The 25,967-nt window shown below is 37.5% G+C and overlaps 1 protein-coding gene across 1 annotated transcript in view; it reads left to right on the top strand.

The window, feature by feature from the left end:
- The window catches only part of LOC103271410 (NADPH oxidase 4), a 66,039-nt gene extending 40,526 nt beyond the window's left edge, over positions 1-25,513 (top strand). Inside the window, exons 3-7 of the mRNA XM_008068887.1 lie at positions 7,506-7,616; positions 9,254-9,338; positions 13,913-14,010; positions 18,578-18,605; positions 25,437-25,513. Coding sequence (XP_008067078.1) covers positions 7,506-7,616; positions 9,254-9,338; positions 13,913-14,010; positions 18,578-18,605; positions 25,437-25,513 — 399 coding nt within the window. The remainder of the gene's footprint in view (positions 1-7,505; positions 7,617-9,253; positions 9,339-13,912; positions 14,011-18,577; positions 18,606-25,436) is intronic.
- Positions 25,514-25,967: the final 454 nt, after the last annotated feature.

Raw genomic sequence — 25,967 nt, forward strand, 5'->3', positions numbered from 1 at the left:
GAATTGAGGCTTTGTTTCTGGAATCTCTATCCTGTTCCGTTGGTCTATGTGCCTGTTTTTATACCAATACCAAGCTGTTTTGATTATCGTAGCTTTATAGTAGAGTTTGAAGTCTGGAAGTGTGATACCTCCTGCTTTGTTTTTCTTGCTAAGGATTGTTTTGGCTGTTCGTAGTCTTTTATGTTTCCATATGAATTTCTGTTTTGTCATATCCAGATCTGAGAAGAATGATGTTGGTAACTTAATGTGTATTGCGTTAAATCTGTAGATTGTCTTTGGTAGGATGGACATTTTAACAGTGTTGATTCTTCCTATCCATGAGCATGAAATATTTTTCCATTTGTTTGTGTGTTCTTGGATTTCTTTGAGCAGCACTTTGTAGTTCTCATTGTAAAGATCTTTCACTTCTCTGGTTAGGAAGATGCTGAGGTATTTCTTTTTTTGTGTGTGGCTATTGTGAATGAGATTGTGCTTTTTATTTGGATCTCTGCCTGCTTGTTGTTGGTGTATAGGAAAGCAACTGTCTTTTGCTCATTTTTTTTGTACCCTGAGACTCTGCCAAAGTCCTTTATCAGTGCAAGCAGGTTTTTGACAGATTCTCTTGGATTTTCAAGGTATAGAATCATATCGTCAGCAAAGAGGGATAACCTGACTTTTTCTTTTCCTATTTGGATACCCCTGATTTCCTTCTCTTGCCTAATTGCCCGAGCTAGGACTTCCAACACAATGTTGAACAAGAGGGGTGAGAGTGGGCAGCCTTGTCTTGATCCAGTTTTCAGGGGAAATATTTCCATTTTTTTGTCTGATTAGCAATGTGTTAACTGTGGGTTTATCGTAGACAGCACTTACTATTTTGAGGTATGTTCCTTTTATACCTAGGTGTTTGTTGTTTTTATCAAGAAGAGATGCTGGATTTTATCAAAAGCTTTTTTTTGCGTCTAATGATATAATCATGTGGTTCTTGTTTTTACATCTGTTGATGTATTTAATTGCATTTATTTTTTTGTGACTGTTGAACCTACCCTGCATCCTGGGGATGAAGTCTGCTTGGTCATGGAGGATGATTTTTGAGATGTGTTTTTGGATTCGATTTGCTAGAATCTTGTTGAGGATTTTTGCATCTATATTCATAAGGGATATTAGCCTGTATTTTTCTTTTTTTTGTTGGATCTTTACCCGGTTTGGGTATCAGTGTGATGTTAGTTTTGTGCAATGATTTGGGGAGAATTCCATCTTTCTCAATTGCCTGGAATACTTTCAATAGAATTGGTATCTGCTCCTCCTTTTATGTTTTGTAGAATTCTGCTGGAAAGCCATCCAGTCCAGGACTTTTTTTGGTAGGTAGTTTTTGTATGATAGAGTCAAATTCCTGGGTTGTTATTGGTCTATTTAGTGTCTCAATGTCTTCTTGTTTCAACCTGGGGATGTTGTGTGATGTCAGAAAGTCCTCCATTTCATGTTGGTTATCATGTTTATTTCCATATAGGTGTACATAGTAATCTCTGATAATATTTTGTATTTCTTCAGGGTGAGTTGTGGTTTGATCTTTTGCATTTCTGATTGTGTTTATTTGGGCATTTTCTCTCTTTTTCTTGGTTATTCAGGTAGGGGTCCATCAATCTTGTTAATTCTTTCAAAGAACCTGCTTTTTGTTTTGTTGATATTTTCTATGATATTTTTGTCTTCTATGTCCCGTAGTTGGGCTCTTATTTTGGTGATTTGAATTCTTCTGCTAAAGATGGGGTTTTTGTGGTCTTCTCTTTCCAGCTCCCTTAGGTGATTTGTTAGGCTCTTCACTTGTGATCTTCCTGTTTTCTTGATGTGTACTCATAGAGATATAAATTACCCTCTTAGAACTGTTTTCATGGCATCCCAGAAGTTGTCAAGATGTTTCTTCATTTTCATTGGTTTCCAGGAATCTTTTAATTTTGCTTTGATTTCAGTGTTGTCCCAGTAGTTGTTCAGCATCATGCTGTTTCATGTCCATGTCTTTGTTGACTTTGGGGAAATGTTGTTGTTGACATTTATTTTTATTTCACTGTGGTCTGAAAATGTGCATGGCAAGATTTCAATCTTATGGATTTTTTTTTTTTTTTTTGAGTTGGAGTCTCACTCCTTCACCCAGGATGGAGTGCAGTGGCATGCACGCTCACGGCCACCCCAGCTTTGATGTTCTGGGCTCCAGTGATCCTTCTGCCTCAGCCTTCCAAGTAGCCTGGAACTACTGATGTGTGCTACCACGCCCGGCTATTTTTTATTTTATTGTAGCGACGAGATCTCACCAAGTTCCCTGGGCTGGTCTTGAATCGGTGGGCTCAGGCAATCCACTCGCTTCAGCCTCTCACTGTGCTGGAATTACCGCCTGAGCCACAGAGCCCAGCCGGAATTTATTTATGCTTGATTTATGGCCAAGGATGTGATTGATCTTGTAGTATGTTTCATGTGGTGATGAGTAGAATGTATATTCTGTGGTTGTTGGGTGGAATAATCTGTAGGTATCTATTAAGTCCATTTGGTTGAGTGTCAAGTTTAGATTCTGGATCTGCTTGTTGATATTTTTGCCTTGATGATCTATCTAGGACTGTTACTGGGGTACTCAAGTCCCCTGCTATAATAGTGTTAGAGTCAATATCTCTCTTTTTTAGTTTACTTAGTAGCTGCTTTATAAATGCTGTTGCTCCTGTGTTGGGTGCATATATGTTTAAGATAGATATTTCTTGTTGATGGATTGAACCTTTTATCATTATGTAGTGTCCTTTTGCATCTTTTTAAATTTTTTGGTAGCTTAAAGGTTGTTTTGTCTGATATTAAGATTGCAACTCCTACCTTCTTTTGTGATCCATTTGCCTGGGAACTTGTTTTCCATCCTTTAACTCTGAGTCTGTGTGTGACCCTTGTAGTGAGATGAGTCTTCTGGATGCAGCAAATAATTGGGTCATGGTTTCTTATCCAGCTTGCTATTCTGTAGCTTTTCAGTGGTGCATTTAGTCCATTCACATTCAGGCTGATTATTGAAATGTGATTGTTTATCACTGCCATGAAGTTGTTATAAAGTTTTTTCTTTGTTTACTTGTTTTCTTTTTGTTTTGGGGTTAATGTATGTGTGTGCTTTCAAATTTCTTGTTGCACTGTATTCTCTGTTGATTCTGTACTCTGCTGTTCTCTTTGGAAGCATGGGCTCCTTTTTTCTTTTCTTTCTTCTGTGCTTAATATCTTTCTAAGTGTCTCCTATAAAGCTGACCTGGAAGCTGATCTGGAAGCTCTTAGGGAATGAATGTCTGGGAAGGATTTTAATTCTCCATCACTGATGAAGCTGAGCTTGACTGCATAGGAAATTCTTGGTTGGAACTGTTTATCTTTGAGGATTTTGAATATAGGGCTCCAGTCCCTTCTTGCTTTTAGTGTTTCTGCCGATAGGTCTGCTGCTATTCTGATTGGTTTTTCCCAGTAGGCAGTCTGACCTTTTTCTCTTGCTGTCTTTAGGATTTTTTCTTTTGTGCCTACTTTGTGTAGGTGAATTACTATGTGTCTATGAGTTGGTCTTCTCATTTGATGTCTTGTGGGGGTTCTCTGTATCTCTTGTGCTTGACTGGTCACATCTCTGGTGAGATAGGGAAAGTTTTCTTGGATTATCTCCTGTAATATTTGCTCCAAGTTGTTCTCCATTTCCCTTTCTTCTTCTGGGATACCAGGGAGGCATAGGTTCAACCTCTTGATATAATCACACATCTCTTGTAGGCTTTGTTCTTTTCTTCTGAGTCTTCTTTCTATGTTTTTTACAGATTGGGTTAATTCTGTGTTCTGGACTTCAAGTTCTGAGATTCTTTTTATCATCTAGAATAATTCTGCTTTCCATGCTTGTCATCTTGTTATTTATTTCCTGGCTGAAATTTTTTCTTGCCAAAATCTCTGTTACAAATTCTTTCATTGTTGCATCTTGTCTTTCTTGAGTATTATTCACTCTTTCCATCTATTCCCTAATCCCTGTTGTATTCTGGGGCCAGTGTTTGGTGACTTCCATTGCTTGGGCACCAAGGTCTGATTTTTCAGGAGTTTTGTCTTGGTGCACTTGAAATTGCCTGAGGTCTTCCTTTGGTTTTTCCTCATTTGTGACAGATCTCTTGTTTTTCTCTTTAGTTCTTTTATTTAGTGTCAGTGAGACAGTCTTCCCCTTCTGATGTTTGCTCAGTCCTCTATTCTTCCCTCATCTGTGCTCTGGATTTGTTCTATTTTGAAATAGGACAGGGGATTGGAAGTTTGCTGTCTCTTGTAGTTTTTCAAATTTAAAAAAAGTAGGGGATGGGGTGCTAAGATTCAGAAACTGCTTGCAAATTGCAGTGTTCATCTATTGTGGTATGTGTTTTCTGAGACCCACTCCCCACCATCACTCTATATGATGATGCAAAGCAGAAACCAATGCAGAAGCAATTGAATACACACATACACTCCCAAACAAACTGAAATTACTACAAAGTGAAACAAAACAAACAATAAAAAACCAAGAAAGCTAAACACACACACACACCTAGCACAAAGTGAATAGAGAAGAAAAACAGAAGAACTGGAGAGAGGAAAAAAAAAAAGGAATTTAGGTTCACATCTGAAACTATAAAAAATTAAAATAAAAAACCCAGTAGAACAAAAGAGCAAAAACCACCAACAGTGACAAAATTGAAAGATGAACACTCAATCATTCACATATACACATAAATAGAAAGCAACAAATACAAGAAGAAAGTAAAGAAAAGAAAAAAAAATTGGGGGGGGAGGGATGCAGATCAAAACCTCACATACACATTCATGCACAAAGGAAAAGTATTTTAAAATAGATGAACTAACAGTCAAAACATTTTTAAAAATTAAAAAAAAATTGAAAAAAAAGAACACCTGCCCTCTTGTGGCAAGCTCTGTAATTGTTCCTCTAATCAGTTCTGCAGTGCCACCTCTTTCACTCTCTTCTCAGTGTCTGCAGTAGGGAAAGAAGAGGGGCAGTGGAGGTGGGCAGGGCTGCAGTCCTCCCCTCCCACTCTCATATGGTCAGGGAGATCTCCTCTAGTGGGAGGTATGGGATTGTCTCTTTCCCAGGTAATGTACTCTCGTGGGGTCTGCCCCAGCCAAGCCTATCCTGGAAGGGAGTTCTGCTATTGTGACTGATGTCCGGGCTCCTCCTGGGTTTGCCCCTCTCAGTCGTGGCCCAGCTATGTGGGTCTGATGTTCAGAGCATTGCTGGGGAGGAGGGGGTTTGGGTCAGCACCAGACTCACCACTGATCTCTTTGGAGTTCTTCCTCTTTCTTTTCTGGCCACATCCTTTGTCCCGCATCTGGATCAGGATAGGGGGTGGGGCACCTGGAACTCAGCACTCATCAGGTCCCTCTGAAGTTTTTGTTCTCAGAATATTCCCTCTGGGCCACAATCAACCCCTGAGTACTTGATCCACCAGTCACAGAGATTGGGTCTGTTGCTCCGTGGTGAGCTAGTTGGAGCACTTTCCTGCCCTGCCTTCAAGGTGGCGGTGGCTTGCCTCTCTTATCCTCTTCCTTGGGACCTTGCCTCTGGACTCCCCTCCTCAACCCCTGCTGCCAGTGCCCTGCCAGGCACTGAAGTGGTGAGTCAAAGCCAGGAGCTGGCAGTCTCTCTCCTATTGCAATGGAGAGGGAGAGCCTGGGGCGATCATTTCTCCCCACCAGTTTTTCACAGGAAAACTTCTGCCTGTTTAACAAAAAACAATGGTGCTTGGCTTCAGTGACCTTGGTAGAGCCAGGACGAAATAGAGAGGCTGCAGTACCAGCTGTTGCATCTGGGGCCTGGCCACCTACTCATTAGCCCCCACTTAGACGGTCGATCCCAGCATTTTCTTCCCAGGGAGGATTTATTGATTAAAAAAAGAGAGAGAAAAAGAAAAAGGCACTTGGCTTCTGTGTCCTGGGAATCGCTAGAGTCCAAGCCCAGCAATTGTGGCACCAGCCACTGTACCAGGAGAACCATGGCCCCCAGCTCCCAAGCCCTCACTCAGTCAGCCACTCACACGCGCACTCGCTCACCAGCATGCATACACAATTTTCCATCCATTCACTCACTCACTCACAAGGGAACTCACATAGTCTGACTGGCTTGGCTGCCATCTTACATTCAGTCTCATTTGTTTTAATATGAAGATAATTCTGTAAATTAGCTATCACCAAGTTAAAATGCCCTCAAAAAAACTGATGTATCCTTCTCCCAAGACATACTCAAACATACAAATTTCAGTTTTCCAAGGCTCCATCCTATTTAAGATTAGTCATTTGTGGGCAACCCCTTTGGGTCCCCTCCTACTGTCCTCTCACTAAATCTTGCTTTAAAAAAAAAAAGAGATTGGTCATTTTTAATAACATGAATGAAACTAGAGAACACTATACTAAGTGAAATAAGCCAGGCATAGAAGTCACAGAAAGACAAATATCAGATGATCTCACTTACATTCGGAATCTAAGACAGTTGAACTCACAGTAGAGAGTAGAATGGTGTTTACCAGGGGTGGAAGTGGGAGGTAGACAGGAAGGAGAGATGTTGCTCAGAGGGCACAACATTTCAGTTAAGCAGCAGAAATTGGTCAGGAGATTGACTGTACAACATGTTAACTATAGTTAATAATCGTGTACTGTGTATTTCAAGGCAGCTAAAAGAGTGTATTTTAAATGTTCTCATCATAATGAAATGAGAAGTATTTGAGGTGATGAATATGTTAACTAGCCCGACTCGCTTATTCCACAATGCATACATATGTTGAAATGTCACATTGTACCTTGTACATATATACATTTTTTAATTTGTCAATTAAAAGTAAAATAAAACTTAAAAAAAGATTGGAAAGAGTGTTAGAAGACATAAGGAAGAAAGTACAGAAAGCAATGAGAGTGTTTATACCATGGGGTTTTTCCTAGTGTTGGGCAAAGATGGGCTCTCGAGGAGTCATGTTTAAAGATGAGCACAAGTGGTGCTACAAGATAAGTAAAGTTATTGATAAGAAGAACACGGGGTTGGGAGGAGGAGAGGGAAGGCTGTGGTGTGTAAGACTGGTTGTGCAGTGCTCAAGTGTTTCAGAGAGAGAGAGAACACAAATGGAAAAGGCTCATTTAAAACTCTGTAGCCTTGTCAGTGAACAGAGGGTCCAGTACTGCGAGGAGGTGCAGAATCTGCTAAGACTCTGAAGGGCTCCTAACACCCAAAACTGTGAGGTGAAGGCAGAATAAGTAATTGACCTTGCGCTGAAAAAATTTTATCTGGTGATTGCAACACTAGCAAGAATGAAAGAAGTACTAAGTTTTATGGCAGCACAGAGCAGAAATAAACCAGTTTTTCTTAGGTGATTTTAGTGAGTGGATAGGTGAAAGTTATTCTAGACTCTTGAGAGTTTGTTTGACATGATTCTTAAAGGAACAGCAGGGTGAGACCAGTGTCTGAGTCCAGACCATGACTTTACTTTTGTCCTTGACTGTGTGCTGACCTTGCCTTATTTGTTCAGCTAGGATTGTGTCTAAGCAGAGCCTCTGCGTCTGTTCTTAACCTCAACTGCAGCCTTATCCTTTTACCCATGTGCCGAACACTCCTGGCTTACCTTCGAGGATCCCAGAAGGTAAGGAAAAAAAATCCTGGTTATAGATCCCAGCATAAAAATCAAGTGTCACAATTACATGTTAGTTCTATTTGTTTTTCATGGTCTGACTGTCAACTTCTGACTGTCTGACTGTTGATTTCCTCAAAGATACCGGTGAGAGTCATGTCGCCTGCTAAGATGATCAGTGAGCTACTCTGCAACACTGCGTAAGGGGAGGGAATAATAGCATCATTATTAACTGGTTTCTGTCACAGTGCTCAGCACTTCACATACATGATTGCAAATCCTTACAAATAATTCTGCAATCATTATTGTTGGTTCCATTTTACACATGAGAAACCCGAGGCTTGGAGAGTTTAAGTAACTTGATTAAAATCATGAGACTAGTGAGTGGCAGAGCTAAGATTAATCCTGGTTCCGAGCTCTTCCCACTAAACCATGCCTCACTGAGATTCTATGGTTTTGCTTAGCTAAATTCAGATGAGCAAACTGTAGCCTTTGAGCAATTTACAGAATGATTGCTGGTGTCGGTAACATTTCTGCTTTAAAAAGCATACCCATTTTGAGTTGCATAATAAGCTTGAAAAAGATGTCTTGATTAAATAGTGATGACATGTGTGATGTTTAGTGTAAAATGAAGGATGTAACAAAACATAAAACCACTTAGTCATTCTGTTAAAACTCAACTGAAATTCTGTTTTGCTTTTGGTTATTCTTGTGTGTGTGTGTGTGTGTGTGTGTGTGTGTGTGTGTATTCTTCACTAAGCTAGTAAAGCACTGCTGGAGAGATGTTGATATTTTGAAAGGATGAAAGGAGTTGTTAACTTGAGGTCACTGATGTTCTATGAATTTTATGTGTGCAGATTTACTCTAGTAAAACTTCTCAAGCTTTTTATATACTTATATTTAGAATCTCTTTACTTTGAAGGCAGTACTTTGTAGAAATAACTCTTTCTCCAGGTTGCCTACCATTGTAAAATGCTAGGTTTTGATCCCTGTCCTGGCCATTGACTTGGTGTGAAGAAAGAGACGATAAGTGGCAGGCAATGAAAAGTTCCCACCTGAGTTCTCAGTATTTAATAATTCTTAAAGAATTGTCCCCAGTGTGAAACAGTGAATCAAAGGTTCTTGACACGTTATTTTGAGATAAGATCAAGCAGGCATTTATAACTCTAGAAGAGATTGCCTCATTTAAAGGTACTCTTATTTTTTTAACTATAAAATCAAATCATATATAGTTTAAAATGCAAACATTTCAGAAATATGCAAAATAATCACACAAAGTTTTTCCTAATCTTATTCGGTCAGAACACCACTGATGACAATTTGGAGTACTTGCCTGCAGGTATATTAACATTAATGCCACTAATGTTGAACAGTATGGGATCACAGTGTAATTTATATTTTGTAACCATTTTCAACCTAACAATATAGCACATTTTCCATGTTAATAATATATAGCCTTCTCACCTGATTTTTAATGATTTGAATGTTTCATTAACTAGATGTCTCATAATTCATCTCACCAGTTTTTAATTGATAGGCTTTTACCATGTTTCTAAAATGTTGATATTAATGAATAATGCTATAATGAAACACTTGTACATACACTCATTTGTTGCATCATTTTAACGACATTAATGATTTTCATTTAGGTTACAAGCAGGAGAACCAGAAGACTGTTGGATAAAAGCAGAACATTCCATATAACCTGTGGTGTTACTATTTGTATTTTCTCAGGTGAGAAGGCCAAAAGATGTTAAATATTTTGTTAGAATTACACATTTTTTGAATGGAAAAATGTATAATTTTATTGTTCTATATATCATCTGCTGTGACCAACTTGAGATTTTCTTGACCAACTTGACCAACTTGACCAACTTGAGATTTTCTGTGACCAACTTGAGATTTTCTTTTGTTAGACAGGGCTGTCTAGGGGGATTACAGAAAATAGTGTATCTTTTAAACAAGGTCTTTTAAAGAAGGTAAATATATCCCTTAATGATATATTTTATATAGCTGTTACCTATGGCTTTTAATTCTCCAGGGGAACTCGGAAAGAATAGCAGTTCTTTTAAGGATAACTTTGTATTTTTGAGCCATAAAATATGTAGTTAACATATTAGCTTTTAATTTAAAAGAAAAGGCTTTTTTGAGCTATAGATTTTGTTACTGAGGAAGCTGTATGACACAGATAGTTTTGCTTAAATAATGTTTTATACCTATACTATAGTTGAGTCACACCTAGACACTCTTCAACTTCTTTAGAACCCTGTTCATGCTTGTTAGTTAACCCATTTTAGCTTTTCATCCATTTTTTTTCTCTTTACAAATATTTTTTTTTGAGACCTTATTTTCTAAAAGCAGATTTAGGTTGAAAGAAAAGTACAGAGATTTTTCATTGCCCTTCACTCTCCTACATGCACAGTCTTTTCCATTATCAGTACCCCCCCACCAGAATGGTACAATGTTTTACAAGTGATGAACATATATTATTGACACATCACTGTCACCTATACTTTACTTAGGGTTCACTTTTGATGTTGTTCATTCTATGAGTTTGAGCAAGTGTGTAATGACATATGCTGACTATTATTGTATCATACAGAGTAGTTTCACTGCCCTAAATATCCCTGGTCTCTGTCTGTTTATTCTTCCATCCCACAAACCCCTGACAACCACTAATTTTTAACTGTCTCCAAAGTTCTCTGCCTTTTCCAAAATGTCATATAGTTAGAATAATACAATAGGTAACCTTTTCAGATTGGCTTCATTCACTTAGTGATATGAATTTAAGTTTTCTCCATGTCTTTTCATGGCTTAATAGATTATTTCTTTGTAGTGCTAAATAATATTACATTGTCTGACTGTACCACAGTTGATTTATCTAGTCACCCACTAGAGGACATCTTGGTTACTTACAAGTTTTTGCAACTGTAAGTAAAACTGCTGTAAACATCACGTGCATGTTTTTGTGTGGACATAAATTTTCACCTCCTTTGGGTAAATATCAAGGAGTGTGATTGCTGGATCACATGGTAAGAGTATGTGTAGTTTTTAAGAAACTACCAAACTTTTTTCCAAAGTGACTATATTGTTTTTTGCATCCCCAGCAGAAATGAATGAGAGTTCCTGTTGCTCCAGGTCCTCACCAGCATTTGGCATCAGTGTTCTGTATTTTGGCCATTCTAATAGGTGTGCAGTGGTATCTTATTGTCATTTTAATGTGCATTCCCCTGATAGTATGTGGGGTACAATTCAGGATTAGGTATACAAATGGTCATTGTTCAGGTAAAAGTTGGGCCTGAGTCTTGTCCCCACTTCGCCTGGTTTGTGATCAGGTACTCTTATTGATGAAGTGTGCACCCTACACCACCCCCCGTGTCATGCTACTACCAATCCCTTTCTTATAGTATTATAATAATGTGGAGCATCTTTTTATATGCTTCTGTATATCTTCTTTGGTAAGCTCTTAAGGTCTTTTTTAATTGGGTTATTTGGTTTTTGATTGTTGAGTTTTAAGACTTCTTTGTATAGTTTTGATAACAAAGTTTTATCAGATATGTCATTTGCAATTTTTTTTTCTCAGTTCTTTTTTTTTTCTTTTTTTTTTTGAGTTGGAGTCTCACTTCGTCGCCCAGACTGGATTGCAGTGGCATATTCACAGCCAACCCAGCATTGACCCACTGGGTTCAGGTGATCCTTCCACCTCAACCTTCCAAGTAGTTGGAACTACAGGCACGTACTATCACGCCTGGCTATTTTTTTGATCTATTGTAGAGATGAGGTCTCACCAAGTTGCCCAGGCTGTTCTCGAACCCATGGGCTCAGGCAATCCCCTCACCTCGGCCTCCCAAAGTGCAGACTTGAGCCACCGCACCTGGCTGTCTTGTCTTTTCAGTCTCTTGACAATGTCTTTTGCAGGGCAGAACAGTTTTAACTTCAATGAAGTCCAGTTTATCAATTTTTTTTTTTCAGGAATCATGCCTTTGGTATTGTATCTAAAAAATCATTGTCAAACTGAAGGTCATCTAGGTTTTTTCTTGTATTTTCTTTTAGGAGTTTTATAGTTTTGTATTTCACATTTTAGGTTTGTGATTCATTTTGATTTAATTTTTGTGAAGGGTATAAAGTCTATGTCTAGTTTCTTTTTGTATGTGAATATTCCCTTGTTTCAGCACCATGTGTTAAAAACAACTATTTTTTTCCTCCATTATTGCTTTTGCTCCTGTGTCAAAGATCAATTGACTGTATTTCTGTGAGTCTATTTCTTGGCTCTCTATTCTGTTCCATTAATATTTTTTTTTCTTTTGCTAATATCACTCTTGTCTTGGTTACTGTAACTTTGTAACTTTATAGTACATTCTATTTTTTTCTCACCTTTAATTTGATCACCTGAAGGATTTTATGTTCTTTATCTAATTTTTAGCATTCTAGTCTTCAACTACTTTCATTAGTCTTTGTGAGTAATTTGGAATTCTTGGCATCTCCACATCTCATGTTTTGGGCTTTGGGGGATTATAGAGTTTTAGATTTCAAACCATGTCTTTTTTTTTTTTTTTTTAGTCACTGTACTCCATATGTTGTTGTAAACTTTAATGGTTTACTAAACAATTTCATATCACTTATACATATATTTGAGTCAAGGTCTCACTCTGTCCCTCAGGCTGGAGTGCAGTGGCACAGTCATGGCTCTCTGCAGCCTCAGTCTCCTGGGCTCAGCATGCCCGCTAATTTCTTATAGAGACAAAGTCTCACAATGTTGTTACCTAGGCTGGATTCAAGCGATCCTTAGTCTCTTAAAGTACTGGAATTATAGGCATGAGCCAACACACCCAACTTGTCACTATCATTTTACAGAGAAGTAAACTTGCTCTGGAAGGAAGCAATGTGGCCAAGACCACAAGTTTTTCAGGAAGTTACCTGTTGTTCTTTTCAATACATTAAAAGGTGCTGTTAATTCACACCTTGTTTTGCCTACAAGAAAAGATTGGGCAAGGAGAGGTATGATGGGTCAGTGCACAGGCACTTGCTCCTTATTTACTCAACCCCTCAAGATAGTCTTTCCCCCTGGCTATACCAAAATGAGTTAGTCTTTCAGACTCTACAGGAGTGTGCCACCATGCCCGGCTAATGTTTTGATGTTTTGTAGAGACGTAGTTTTGTTACGTTGCCCAGGCTAGTCTCAAACTCCTGGGCTCAAGCCATGCTCCTGTCTTAGTCTCCCAAAGTGCTGGGATTACAGACATGAGCCACTGCACCTGGCCGCATTTTTTATTCTATTCCTGATTTACTAGAGCTATTTCATCTCAGTCTTTGAAAATTTGGTAAATTCTTTATAGTTAAGTTTTCTGAATCTTTATAACTTCACTTTTCAATTTAATGCAGTTCTGCATTAAAGTCCCCTACATACAAACAAGTTCTGTCCCGAGAGTACATTTGTAATCCAATTTGTTTATAAGTCCAACAAAGTTAGCTTAGGTAGCCTATATCTGTACTCGGTACCTTGCCACTTAGTTTTACATTGTGAAGGTTGGCTCTAGCCTTGAACCTATGAAACTAGTCATGACTGGCATTAAAAGATGAGCCCTCTGATTCTTCACTGTGTTTCTTCTTCAAGTCTTCATAAAGACTTTCAGCTTTCTCTCGAATCAGTATTAAAATGAATGGGACTTGATGCCAATGCTGATCCTGCATCCATACACTGTGAAGTTTCTCCTTCTCCATCACTTTTCCATGCTTCTTTGATATTGCTGTTGACACTATTGGCGCAGCAGACTTCACATGTTCTATGATCTTGTCCTTGTTCTTTATAATTGTGCCGATGGTTGAATGATTCACATTATAAGGATGGGTGATGTCTGCCATGTATTTGCCTCACTCCACTCTCTCAATTATTTTCCCTTTTGTTTCCATCATTATTGTTTGGAGCTTCTTAGCAGTCCCAGCTACATCACTACTGCTTTTATACTTGCTTCCAGACATCCTGGGCTTGAAATAAAGATAATGTATTACTCTACTCTATACAGTACTATACAGTAAAGTACACAAAAGCATGACCACTAGTAGAGGATGCACATACATGACAATGTATGCCAGACACATGAACTAACATACGTGATTGGACATGTGAATGCACATTCACATCCTTGAAAGTTCACAACCTGAAGGTTTGTATGTAGAAGACTTACTGTATTTCATTGCTCATATGACTGTCAAAGTTTGATCCCCTATTTGCTTGAGAGAGGAATTGAATCCTTGCTGTAGATCATATGTGAAAACCCCACTGATTTGTGCCTGATGTGATTCCGTAGGTGTGCATGTGGCTGCCCACCTGGTGAATGCCCTCAACTTCTCAGTGAATTATAGTGAGGATTTTGTTGAATTGAATGCAGCAAGATACCGAGATGAGGTGGGTGGTCTCTGTCTTCCCATTTTCCTTTTATTTGTCGTGAAATAACTAATGAGGGTCTATGATTTTCACAGAAAATTTCTACCTTGCTGCTCCTCTGAGTGCTTTTAAAATGCAGTTGTCAGGTTAAGTTTTATTCATTTTCAATAGAAAATATAGATAATTACTATTTCATAGTCTCCTGCTGAAAACGGGAGTTTATAGAGCATGTTACTTCTTATATAATGCAATGTTCAGATGGTTGCCACTCAGGCCTACCTTCTGACTCCTGACAGCTTGTGTCTAATGTCTATCATTCAGTGAGAGTGTCGACAGTGCCAATACAGGGTAAAAATACTTTAATAACTTACAGACTATTCTTGGGGAAAAAGGACAGAAAAGTAGATTGATTCTTTGTGAATCCTGGATAAATTAATTTATTTGACTGAAGATATTAGTTTTTATGATTCTTTGATATAAAAAAGTCCTTGAAACAGGTGTCCTTGAGCTGACTTCTATAGCAGGCAGTATCCAATGTAGGTGTGCTTTTCTCCATGCAAAGCTGCCCATGAAATGTAATGATGTGTGGAAGGTGCTGACCCAGAGTCTAATGAACCACCTCCTCACCTTTGTTGCTGGTACTGTCATGCTGCTCTCAGGCTACCTTTGCTTCTTACTGCCAAGGCTGCATCAAACCAAGCTTCTCTGTTCCATTTAATCAGAATGCCCCCTCTCATTCTGCTGATCAAGTTTAGTAGTGATTTAATAAGATTGTTTCCCATCTTCCCCACTCCATTTTCTCCTCGACATGCCACTAGAGGTGAATAATGCTGTGATCATGTGCTTGTCCTTCCTCCCAAACATAGAAAAAAAGTAACCACAAACAGAAACAAATCACAAAACAACCTTTGATTAATCCTTGCCTTAACTAGTATTTTTTAAAACACCAATATGATTTAATTGGTCTGGCTTGGGACTTAAGCACTGATGGTTTTTAAAAACTCACCAGGTTTGTAGAGTGCACTTATCATTGAGAACCCCTGAAAAATCCAGTTTCCCATGTAATGGTTTGGGACCCAGTCCCCACTTCTCCCTGACTTCCATCCCATCCCATAAGTCCTCATTCCTCCTGCCCAGCTTAGATCACTCAGGATCTGCTGCTTGTTTCCTGCTCCTGCTATACAGTTTTCTTTGCTTCCCTTTTCCTTCTTTTTTTAGAATCCTTATATATGTGTATTTTTTAATTCATATATTTTAATATCTAATGATTTTCTCTGATTGTATATTTAATGAAATATACTTTTGCTTAAGTTATAATATTTTTAATCATGTTAGTATTTTCAGTACTTAATTTATTTTCTTTCAAAAGGGATACATGTTCAACGTAAAATATTTAAAAAATCTCAAGTAAATGAAGTTAGAAGTAAAAGTTTCCCCTCTAAAACAAGCCACGATTTATTATTTTGTTTTCTTCTAAAATATTTGGAGTGGTATTTTAATACACATTTCTCTACAATTTACGTTTCCATAAATATACATATCGTGCCTTACTGTATCTGATTATATTGATCTATTTCCTTCTCTGCACATAAATATGCCATCATTTATTTTCAGTCTTTTCCTCATTTACAGGCATTTTGATTGTTAACAAGTTTAGTTATGAACCACACTCCAAGAAAATTAGTCCTCTGTATACTTCTGCTAACAGATTCATAGATGCAAAATTTCAGTTTAAAAGGTATGCACATTTTTAGTTTTGATGGACAGTGCCAAGCTGCCTTATAGAAAGACTTCTTCAGTTTACACACTTCTACCAATATCATAATGCCTATTTAGACACCTCACCTCTGTTCTTGGTTTTGTTTGGTCTTTTTTTTACCAATCTGTTGAATGAAAATGCCAACTCATTGTTTTAAGTTGTAGTTTTTTCTTTACTTTAAAGAAAGCAACTGCTGATATTTTTTCACATGGTTGCCACTCAGGTCTACCTCTGACTTTATTTTCTTCTTCCTTTATTCCTTTGTGTCTTTTTTTTGTTCTTCCTCTCTTCCTTATTTTTATTGTTTTATTTTTTGAGTCAGAGTCTCACTCTGTCATCCAAGCTGGAATGCAGTGGCACAATCACTGCTCACCATAGCCTTGACTTCTGGGCTCAGACAATCCCTCCACCTTATCCTCTGAAGTAGCTGAGACTACAGACATGTGCCACCACGTCCAGCTAATTACATGATTTTTTTTTTTTTTTTTGTAGGGATGAGGTCTCGCTATTTTGCCTATGCTGGTCTCAAACTCCTGAGCTAAGCAATACTCCCACCTTGGCCTCCCAAAGGGCTGGGATTACAGGCATGGACTAGTCTCTTCCTTAATAAATATGTATTTACCAACTAGTAGTTACAGGCAATATGCTAGATGCCAATGAGAATAAAAGTGTATATACATATATTTATATATTATATATGAATAATATATATGGTATATGAGGACCAACAATTAAGTTCGTGAACTCATCCTAGAAAAATTGCTATATACCTCATTGCTGAATATCACAATGGTCACCTTTGAAGTCCTCCCTTTGGGAAACTATGTACCAACACCAGTGCCTAGTCCACCCATCAAAGCAATTTTGGAACTCTTTTCGGAATGGCCATCAGAGCTGTCTTGTTGTCCTGAATGTCATCAAATGTCTTCCTTTCAATATTTCCTTTATCTTCGGGTAAAGAAAAAAGTCATTAGAAGCCAGATTAGGTGAGTAGGGAGGGTGTTCCAATACAGTTATTTGTATAGTACTGCCCACGTAAGCACACAGTAGCAAGATCATGAGCCTAATTGACATACCTAAACAAATAACGACAGCAGCTCTGATGGCCATTCCAGAAAAAAGAGTTCCAAAATTGCTTTGTCTGGTGGTCTAGGTGCTGGCATTGGTGCATAACTTCCCAAGGGGAGTACTTTGAAGGTGACCATAGTGATATTCAGCAGTGAGGGATGTAGCACTTTTTCTGGGATAAGTTCACGGACATAATTGTCACACTTCACATATAATAATCAGATGTATTAGTCTGTGAATTGCCTTTGAAAATGATCATTCTAGCCGGGCTTGGTGGCTCAGCTTGTAATCCCGTGCTTTGGGAAGCTGAGGTGAGTGGATTGCCTGAGCCCACCGGTTCGAGACCGCCTGGGCAACTTGGCGAGACCTCATCTTTATAATAAATCAAAAAATTAGCTGGGCGTGATAGTGCGCATCTGTAGTTCCAGCTACTTGGAAGGCTGAGGCGGAAGGATTGCCGGAGGCCAGCAAGTTGAGGCTGCTGTGGCCGGGAGCAGCCACTGTGCTCCAGTCTGGGTGACAGAGTGAGACTCCAACTCAAAAAAAAAAAAAGAAAAAAAGAAAGAAAATGATGGTTCTGTGCCATTCACCCTATCTTCTTGCTCTATGCTTTCACTCTGCCTAGAATGACTCGTCCTCCAACTTGTGACTGCTGCGCATTCTTGATAGCCTAGCGAATCTGCCTCATCTTGCCATCTGTGAAACTCTCTCTCACTCTCATGTTCCATCATCTTTTCCTGGCAATATTGATTGTTCTATCTTCTGGGTGTCCATAGTTATTTATTCACATTTCTAGTATTACTACTTTGTTCAGCCCATGTTATATTTTTACTAGTTGTTTATATATTGGGTTTCTCTAGATCATCCTTTAGCTATGGTTCAAATACCAGGAATATAAATGAATTGACTCACATGAGGTGAGGAGCTATTCCTGGACAAGTGGTTCATATTCAAAGTCCTTGAAATTATACCATATAAATGGTTTCCTACTTAGTGTATAGTATGACCCGACTCCAGATTCAATAAAGACATAAGGAAAATAATTCAAAGCTCGTGCAATATTAAGCACCATGGGGATGAGAAAATCCCTCACAAGTGGGTATTGATTTAAGTTTTCCAGAAAATAGAATGTACATTGACTATAGTCCATTACAGCATGACAGATTCAATTGAAAGGAAATAGTACTATAACAATATTAATGTTTCATATTTCCAAGTAGCAAAAACCTATCTTTATTTGAATATCCTCATACTTTTTACTATATTTGAAATATTGTAATTTCTCAATTAGTTATCTTTGTACTGAGTTTACAGTGTGCAAAACCCCTACATATTTTATTGGTTTTTATTCTTACCATCTTGACATCTTGTAGAAACAGTTTGTCAGTTGTGGTAGACAAGAGTATGTAGTATTATCCTCATATTATGGCTGAAGATATTGAGTTTGAAAATGGTGAAAGAGTGGGCTTAAAATCACTGCCACTAGTTTGTAAGTAGCCATCAAAATGAAAACTTTGGCTTCTGAGTCATCCAGTGTTTTGCCTTTCTGAGATGGATACACTTCTTTGAATTGGATATTTCTTGTTAAAATCTCCTCTAACATTGTGAAAATGTTATGAAACTTAAATGAGTCTCTCTTCCATTGGGAGAACAGTATCTTACATGCCAAATTTATGGCTTGTATACCCTGCATGCTCCTTGTAGAGTTATGCATCATCAGTGTTTTGTTTTTCAGACAATATATTTTTCTTTTTTTTTCAGGATCCTAGAAAACTTCTCTTCACTACTGGTAAGTTGCTTTTCTGAGCCCTTTAGATTCAGAAACATCTTTGGAAGTAAGCTTTGACAAATTGCTAAGCAATTAGGTACATGTTAAAATATAACATAAGGAAAATTTGCATATAAGAACAAATAGTAGGCGTTCTGGGTTAAGGTTGCAATGAGAACAGAGGGACAAGGCGGGCACATAGTTGGGGCTTGAAAAAATGGAGAGTGGAAGTAAGCAAACACAATTCCCTGTCATATGTTCTTCCAGTTGGAACTATTGAAGGCCTGTTTTGTGCCCTGCCGCTATAGCAAGTACTGGTGGGAGATAATACATGTGTAATGGGCTTCTGCCCTCAAGGTGTCAGAAAGACACACCAATCACTCTAGGTATCAATGTAGTTCTTATAATTCAGTAATTTGGTAGGATTTTTTTGTAATTTTAAAACCTATAAAAACAGAGAGAAACAGTCATTAAAATGAGTTATTTTTTGAAATGTGTTTCCTATTTAATTTGTAATTGATTTTTCCTTCTTAAGTTTATTGTCCATGAAATCTCAGTCTAGACTATTAATTTGTTAAAGCACATTTGAATATCTCATAATGTTCCCCTGATGTTAGACAATTCTTACTAAAATTCTTCTTTTTCACAAACTTACATTTACAACGATGAAAGGAGAAAGCTGCATTTTGGAGACTTTTGGCACATATTTTAGGGACAGGGATGATTGGGTAGTTGAGATGATGTATCTGTCATAAATGCTTGGCCAAAGTACTCTATTAAGGATCAGAATTGCACAGGGGTCTGAGGTACAATATTCTGTCAAATGCCTTGCTTTTATTTTGAATCAATTTTATGATGAAAAATAGAAATAATTCTGGTGCTTTCTCCCTCTGTGCCACAACTACATATTTAGATTTATAAAATATATTTTGTTTCTGCCTGTAGATTTATGATATTCGCCACTTATAAACTATTTCACAGTTTTCTCTTTAGGAACGCAATTTAGTTTGCTTACAACTTTGCTTGTTGAAAACATGTTTTTATTTAAAACTCAATAATCAGATGACAATTAGAAGGGGAAAAAGAAGAAAAACAAAACCTTATGTGTGAATCAATGTATTATTTGGTTTGTATGAATTCATTTAGGAGGAATAAACAAGAACTTTTAAAAATATTATTTTCTGTGGCACAAAGTTTAATTAAAGCCTTGGGACATTTAAAATGCTGTAAAAAGTTTAGCTTACAAAGATATAAAAATATTTGTTATGTGACTAAGATATTACATTAATACACTTGTTATAATTAATACTTTATATAATAAGCAAGTGATCTCTTTACCTAGCATGCAACCCCACAATCCTGTGTTCTTTCTTCATGAGTGGTGTTGGATTAAGTAGAGAAGATGTTTAACATGAAATTCCTGGCTCCATCTTAGGAAGTCTCTGGGAGAGACGTGGTCATGTGTTTTGCTAACATTCCAGCTATCCTGGGAGCTGCGATTCTACCCCTACTGAAAATCTCATCACACGCTCGATCATACCTTTTCAGTACTCTCTATCTTTTGTCTGAAATCACTTACTTTCTTTTGTTCACCTGGTTCATGGCTGCTCATCCTTGAAATGACAACTGACATGCCCCATCATGTGCAAATTCCTCCCTAATTCCAGTAGGCGGAGCTGATCTTTTTCTGGGTCTGAATTCCTAAGGCTACATAGTACAGTTGGCCTTCTGCATCCATGAATTCTGGATCTGTGGCAACCATGGATCAAAAAAATTTCAAAAAACAATAAAAATAACATACAACAATAAAAAATAATACAAATGAAAAAGCAATTCAGTGTAACAATTATTTACATAACATTTGGATTGTATTAGCTATATAGGTAATTTGGGGATGATTTAAAGTATATGCAAGAACTACACTATTTTGTTATACGGGCTTGAACATCCTTGGATTTGGTATCTAGAAAAGATCCTAGAACCAATCCCTCATGGATACCTAGAGAAGACTGTAAAAATATCGTGTTGTAGAGTAGTTTATTTTCATACATTTGCTATCTTTTCCACTTGTAAGTAAATTTCTCTTGAGTCAAGAAGAGCTCTGCCAGACTCGGTGGCTCGGTCTATAATCCCAGCACTTTGGGACCCCGAGGCGAGTGGATCGTCTGAGCCTATGATTCCAGACCAGGCAACTTGGCGAGACTTCGTCTCTACAATTTAAAAAAAAAAAAAAATGAGCCGGGTGCGGTACCATGCACCTGTAGTTCTGGCTACTTAGAAGGCTGAGGTGGAAGGATTGCTGGAGCCCAACGAGTCGACGCTGGGGTGGCTGTGAGCATGCCACTGCACTCCGGCCTGGGTGAATGAGTGATACTCCGACTCGGGAAAAAAAAAGGAGCTGCCCCTAGGGTATGCAGGGCCTTGGCAAACAGTTTTTGTAAGGCTTTTGCCAATGTAAATAATTTGAGTTACCCCAAATCAGCAAGTGACCACTATTCCTGGTAGCTCAGTCTCACATAATTTCATGAAAGAAATACTGTCCTGACCAGCAGGGGTCATCCCTTCCCAGATCATCAACATGGAACTGGGCTCAGACACAGGGCTCCCCACGTGTGAGTCTGGAGCACCAAGGGCATCTGTGCGATCCTGCTTATAGTAGCAGGTGGTAAAGGAAAGTAGAGTCCAAGGATGGTGGTGAATTGAGAGATACTGTTTAATGACTTAGTTTACTTTTGTTTTACTAATACTGACTAAAACTATTCCACAGCTGTCTTTGAACGTTCTTAGGCACAGCACCCAGGGAAAATTAAGTTCCTGATGAAGGAAAGCATGCTTATTTTTAGGTGTTCTAATGATAAAGAACATTTTCTTTTCTTTTTCTTTTCTTTTTTTTTTTTTTTTGAGTTGGAGTCTCACTCTGTCGTCCAGACTGGAGTGCAGTGGTCGCTCCAGGCCACCGCAGCTTCCACCTGTTGGGCTCCAGCGCTCCTTCCGCCTCAGCCTTCCAAGTAGCTGGAACTACAGGTGCGCGCTACCACGCCCGGCTAATTTTTGTTTTTGACTTATTGTAGAGATGAGGTCTTGCCTGCCCAGGCGGGTCTTGAACCGTAGGCTCAGGCAATCCGCTCACTTCAGCCTCCCCAAGGGGCGGGGGTTACAGGCTGAGCCACTGAGCCCGGCTAAGAACATTTTCATTAGTTAACATATTTCTGGGATTTTGGTTTGTTTAACGTTACAGAGTAATCTATCTCTGTGATTTTTTTTAAAAAAATGTCAATATGAACTAGTACTGAACAATTAGGATTGTATTGTAGAAAATAAAGCCTTTGGCTTTGGCAGTACAAGTGACATAAAATGTGATAGCAAGATTTGCTACATAAGGCATGTTAAAAACATTTCATTTAAGGAATTCATAAAATAAAATGTTGAATACAGTGAATATATATCTCCAAATTTGGTAGTACTTTATATGGTGAGAATAAAATGCACAATATCTAATTTTAATTTTAAAAAAAGTTATAAACAAATGCAATTATATTTCCAATTAATTTAGAAAAAATAATGAACAGATGATGGTATATTTCTAACCACATCTGGGTGTAGATGAAAATGCTCTGTCAGGTTCATCTACAAATGGCAGTGTATTTATTTATTTATTTGAGTCAGAGTCTCACTCTGTCGCCCAGGCTGGAATGCAGTGGCCCACTCACAGCCTTGACCTACTGGGCTCAGGTGATCCTTCTGCCTCAGCCCTCCAAGTAGCTGGAACCACAGGCTTACTCCACCACACCCGGCTAATTTATTTATTTATTTACTGTAGAGACGAGGTCTTGCCAAGTTGCCTAGGCTAGTCTTGAAACCTGGGTTCAGGCAATCCTCTTGCCTTGGGCCTCCCAAAGTTCTGGGTTTGCAGATGTGAGCCACCATGTCTGGCTTGTGATTATTTATTTTAAAAGCTATTCAGTAGTGAAATAATATGCATAAATCAAAAGCAATAAGAATAAACATATAAGCACGTATTGTTCTAAGGAAATCAGTATAAATTGGGCTTCATTACTTGAAGGGCTCAAAAAGTTCACAGGAAAAATCAGTACCCTTCACTTGGGAAGTAATTTTGCCCAGTAAGATTGGACTAGCCCAATGATGTATTAACCTGTATTTTCTGACTCTTGGAATGTGTAGTAATGGGGACTACCTTGACTCAGCTGAGTTATCAACCAAGTCTAGGTTAAGATATCCTTCAATGTGCCCCAGAAGCATTATGCTTAGCTCTCTAATGTCACTTAATGCCCTGTGTTGCAATTGCCTGCTTAACCTGTCTCCTCCACTGACCTGGGGTTTTTCTTTTGCTTTACAAACAGTTCATGGGATGAATAAAAGTAATTTGTTTAACTCTTTGATGCATAGATTTTTTTCTATAACATCCCAGAAAACAAGTTAGCCAGCTAGTTTATTTGCGTTCGGTGACAGGAACCTGTGACCTCTTAAGGTAGTGTCCCATCCCACTCTTTTTGAGTACTCTAATTGTACTATATATCTTTTTCATTGCTAATTGTAAACTACTCTTCTAATTGTTCTGAAATCTATTAGTTTATAAGTTATAAATTTTGGTCTTTTTTACTTTGGGGAGATAAGAAAGAATAAAACTCTTTAGATAAAATAGATAACTTCATGAATCTGAAGGAACATTAAAAATCATTGAATTTATTCTCCTTAGTTTATAGATGAAATTCAGTGAGACTGAAATTTTGCCCAAGGTACAGTAACAGGAACATAATCCCAGACCATATATACTATGGGCTGGGTTGCCTGGGCCTTCAACTTCGTTTTCAAATGACTGAAGTCAACTATGTCCCTTCTTTAAGTCGTTCCAGTGTTTTCCATTTTCTGTTCTAAAAGGGCTTCTCTGGTAAGGTAAGTTTGAGAAAATATTTAAGTTTAAACAGATTTCTTTACTACTTCTCAGAGACTTTAATACATTAATGTGCTCTGTGACTTCTTCAAGGAATGGCTATGGCATTTTTGAGTAATATAAATTAATATCGCAAGAAATTAATTTTCAGATAATATACTTTGGAATTTGTGACTCTATTCTAAACATACTCAGTTTTTTCGGGTGTTCTCCCAATGAAGTAATTTGCAGACATTCCATGACTAATCTTGGCATGTTCAGAACCACATAGGAAATCTGTATGTAGACAAAGTAGAACATTAATAAAGGCCCAGTAAAATACTGGAGAGGCCTCTGACCAGACTTCATACTCTGTAGCCATCTGGGATTCTATCATTTAGTTGTTCATTTGGTCAAATAAAGTTTTTTTTTTTTTTTTTTTTAAGTTGCTTGAACTCAGACAGATCTTCTCTTTTCTTCCTCAAGTTTACTGAATTATAATTGAAGTACACTAATTATACATATGTAAAGTAGGCGATTTGGTTGGTTTTGACATATGTATACACATATGGAAACATTATAAAAATCAAGATAAATAAGTATTTCCGTTACCATAAAAGATTTTTGTACTCCTCTGTAATACATCCTGCTCTCTGCCTTTCCTGGCAGATGATCTGTTCTATATCACTGAAGAGCAATGCTAGTTTTCTAGAACATTATATAAAAAGAATCAGGGAATTATACTTTTTTGGAGGGCTAGGGTGGCCTGGCTTCTTTTACTCAGTCTAATAATTTTGTGATTCTTCTATATTTTTGCTTATATATCAACACTTCTTGGTTTTTTATTGCTGATTAACTTTCCAGGTATAGCTAGTAACTCAATTATTTATCCATTTATCTGTTAATAAAGATCGGAGTCATTTGCAGCCTTTTATTATTAAAAATATAGCAGCTGTGAACATTCTTGAACAAGTCTCCTGTGGATTTTTCTGTTTCTTTAGGGTAAATACTTGGGAGTGTGATGACTGGGTCATTGTGTAGGCATGCTATGCTTTTAAAATAGTATATTTTTGAGCTATTAGGTCTTTAGAGTGAACTAGATGAGTTACCTTACTCTTCTCTTACCTCTGAGAAGTAAGCACTCACATATAGGAAATAGAAAAGACTATGAGAAAGGAAGTATCCTAGGAAGGAAGTGTAGAGAAAAAATGATTTGGATTAGGGGAAGGACACGTTTTGCTAGGCTTCCGAATCTGTGTACTGTGGGAAGTGAAGAGGAGAGTACTCAAGTGCTAGAATCCAAAGAATTGAATTCTTTCTTATTTTTTTCTTTTTTTTATAATAGATTTTTATTTTGAATGTAGTTTGCATTTTATAAAATTGGGTGTTGTATATACTGCAAATAATTACAGGAATTTTCTTATATCAAATATTTATTTCTTTTTTTAAATTGTGGCCCTTTACAAGTGAAACTTGTTTTTCCTGTACTGAGATTTCAAATGTTATTTTCCAATGATTCTAACTCTAATGATGCACATCTGTCTTGCTCTTGCATGGTACCTAGTGTGTCTTCTTCTGTTGATGGCTCACACTGTCCATGATAACCTTTCTGTTCCACAAGAGATTTAATGACAAAAAGAGCAGTGAGGGAATATTCCCAACACAAATAAATGATAAGTATTTAAAATGATGGATATGCTAGTTGCTCTGATTTGATGACTTATGTATTATATGTGTGGAAAAAACATTATGTGCCCCATAATATATACAATTATTATTTGTCAATTAAAAAAATAAAATAAATAAAAAGGCTTGATTGAAGAGAACATATATGGAGATACCTAATGTGAATTAGGCTTCCCACAGAATAGCATAGTACTTTGGATTTTAAAGTAATAATTTTTTGTACTTTTTTTATCAGTATGATTTAAGTTAAAAGGTACTTTTATACATTTTTATAGTTCCTGGTCTGACAGGAGTCTGCATGGTAGTGGTACTATTCCTCATGATTACAGCCTCTACATATGCAATAAGGTAAGTATCAGAATCATTATTTTGATGTTTCCCTGCTAGGCTGTTTAAATTTTTAAAAGATTATCTTCATTTTCATATATAGAGAAAGTCTTGGTTAACCAAAGTATTTAACCAATGTTATGTCCAGGCTAAGAGACTATTCTGGGTAACTAAGAGTGAGGTATAGATGTTTCTTTTAAATTCTCTTTGGATTAGTAAATTTTCTGGGTTGGTAAGGAATTGTGTATGAAGAACTTATTTAAAGACCAAGGGAATTAGAGTTCTTCAGGATTATCCTTCTGAAGGTTAGTGTATCTGTATGGGACGTGGAATTGAAATCGATGTATGCACACAGGGATCTTGGGAATTCCTAGAAACATACAACCTAAAATTATTTTATAGCTATTTTCCTAATATGAGTTTGCTTTGCTGTAATTTAACACAATGTTCTAAAAAAAAAGCTTTGGAAACATGGTTGG

The sequence above is a fragment of the Carlito syrichta genome, unplaced genomic scaffold, assembly GCF_000164805.1.
Source record: "Carlito syrichta isolate Samal-C Ts95f unplaced genomic scaffold, Tarsius_syrichta-2.0.1 Scaffold311628, whole genome shotgun sequence".
Lineage (NCBI taxonomy): Eukaryota > Metazoa > Chordata > Mammalia > Primates > Tarsiidae > Carlito > Carlito syrichta.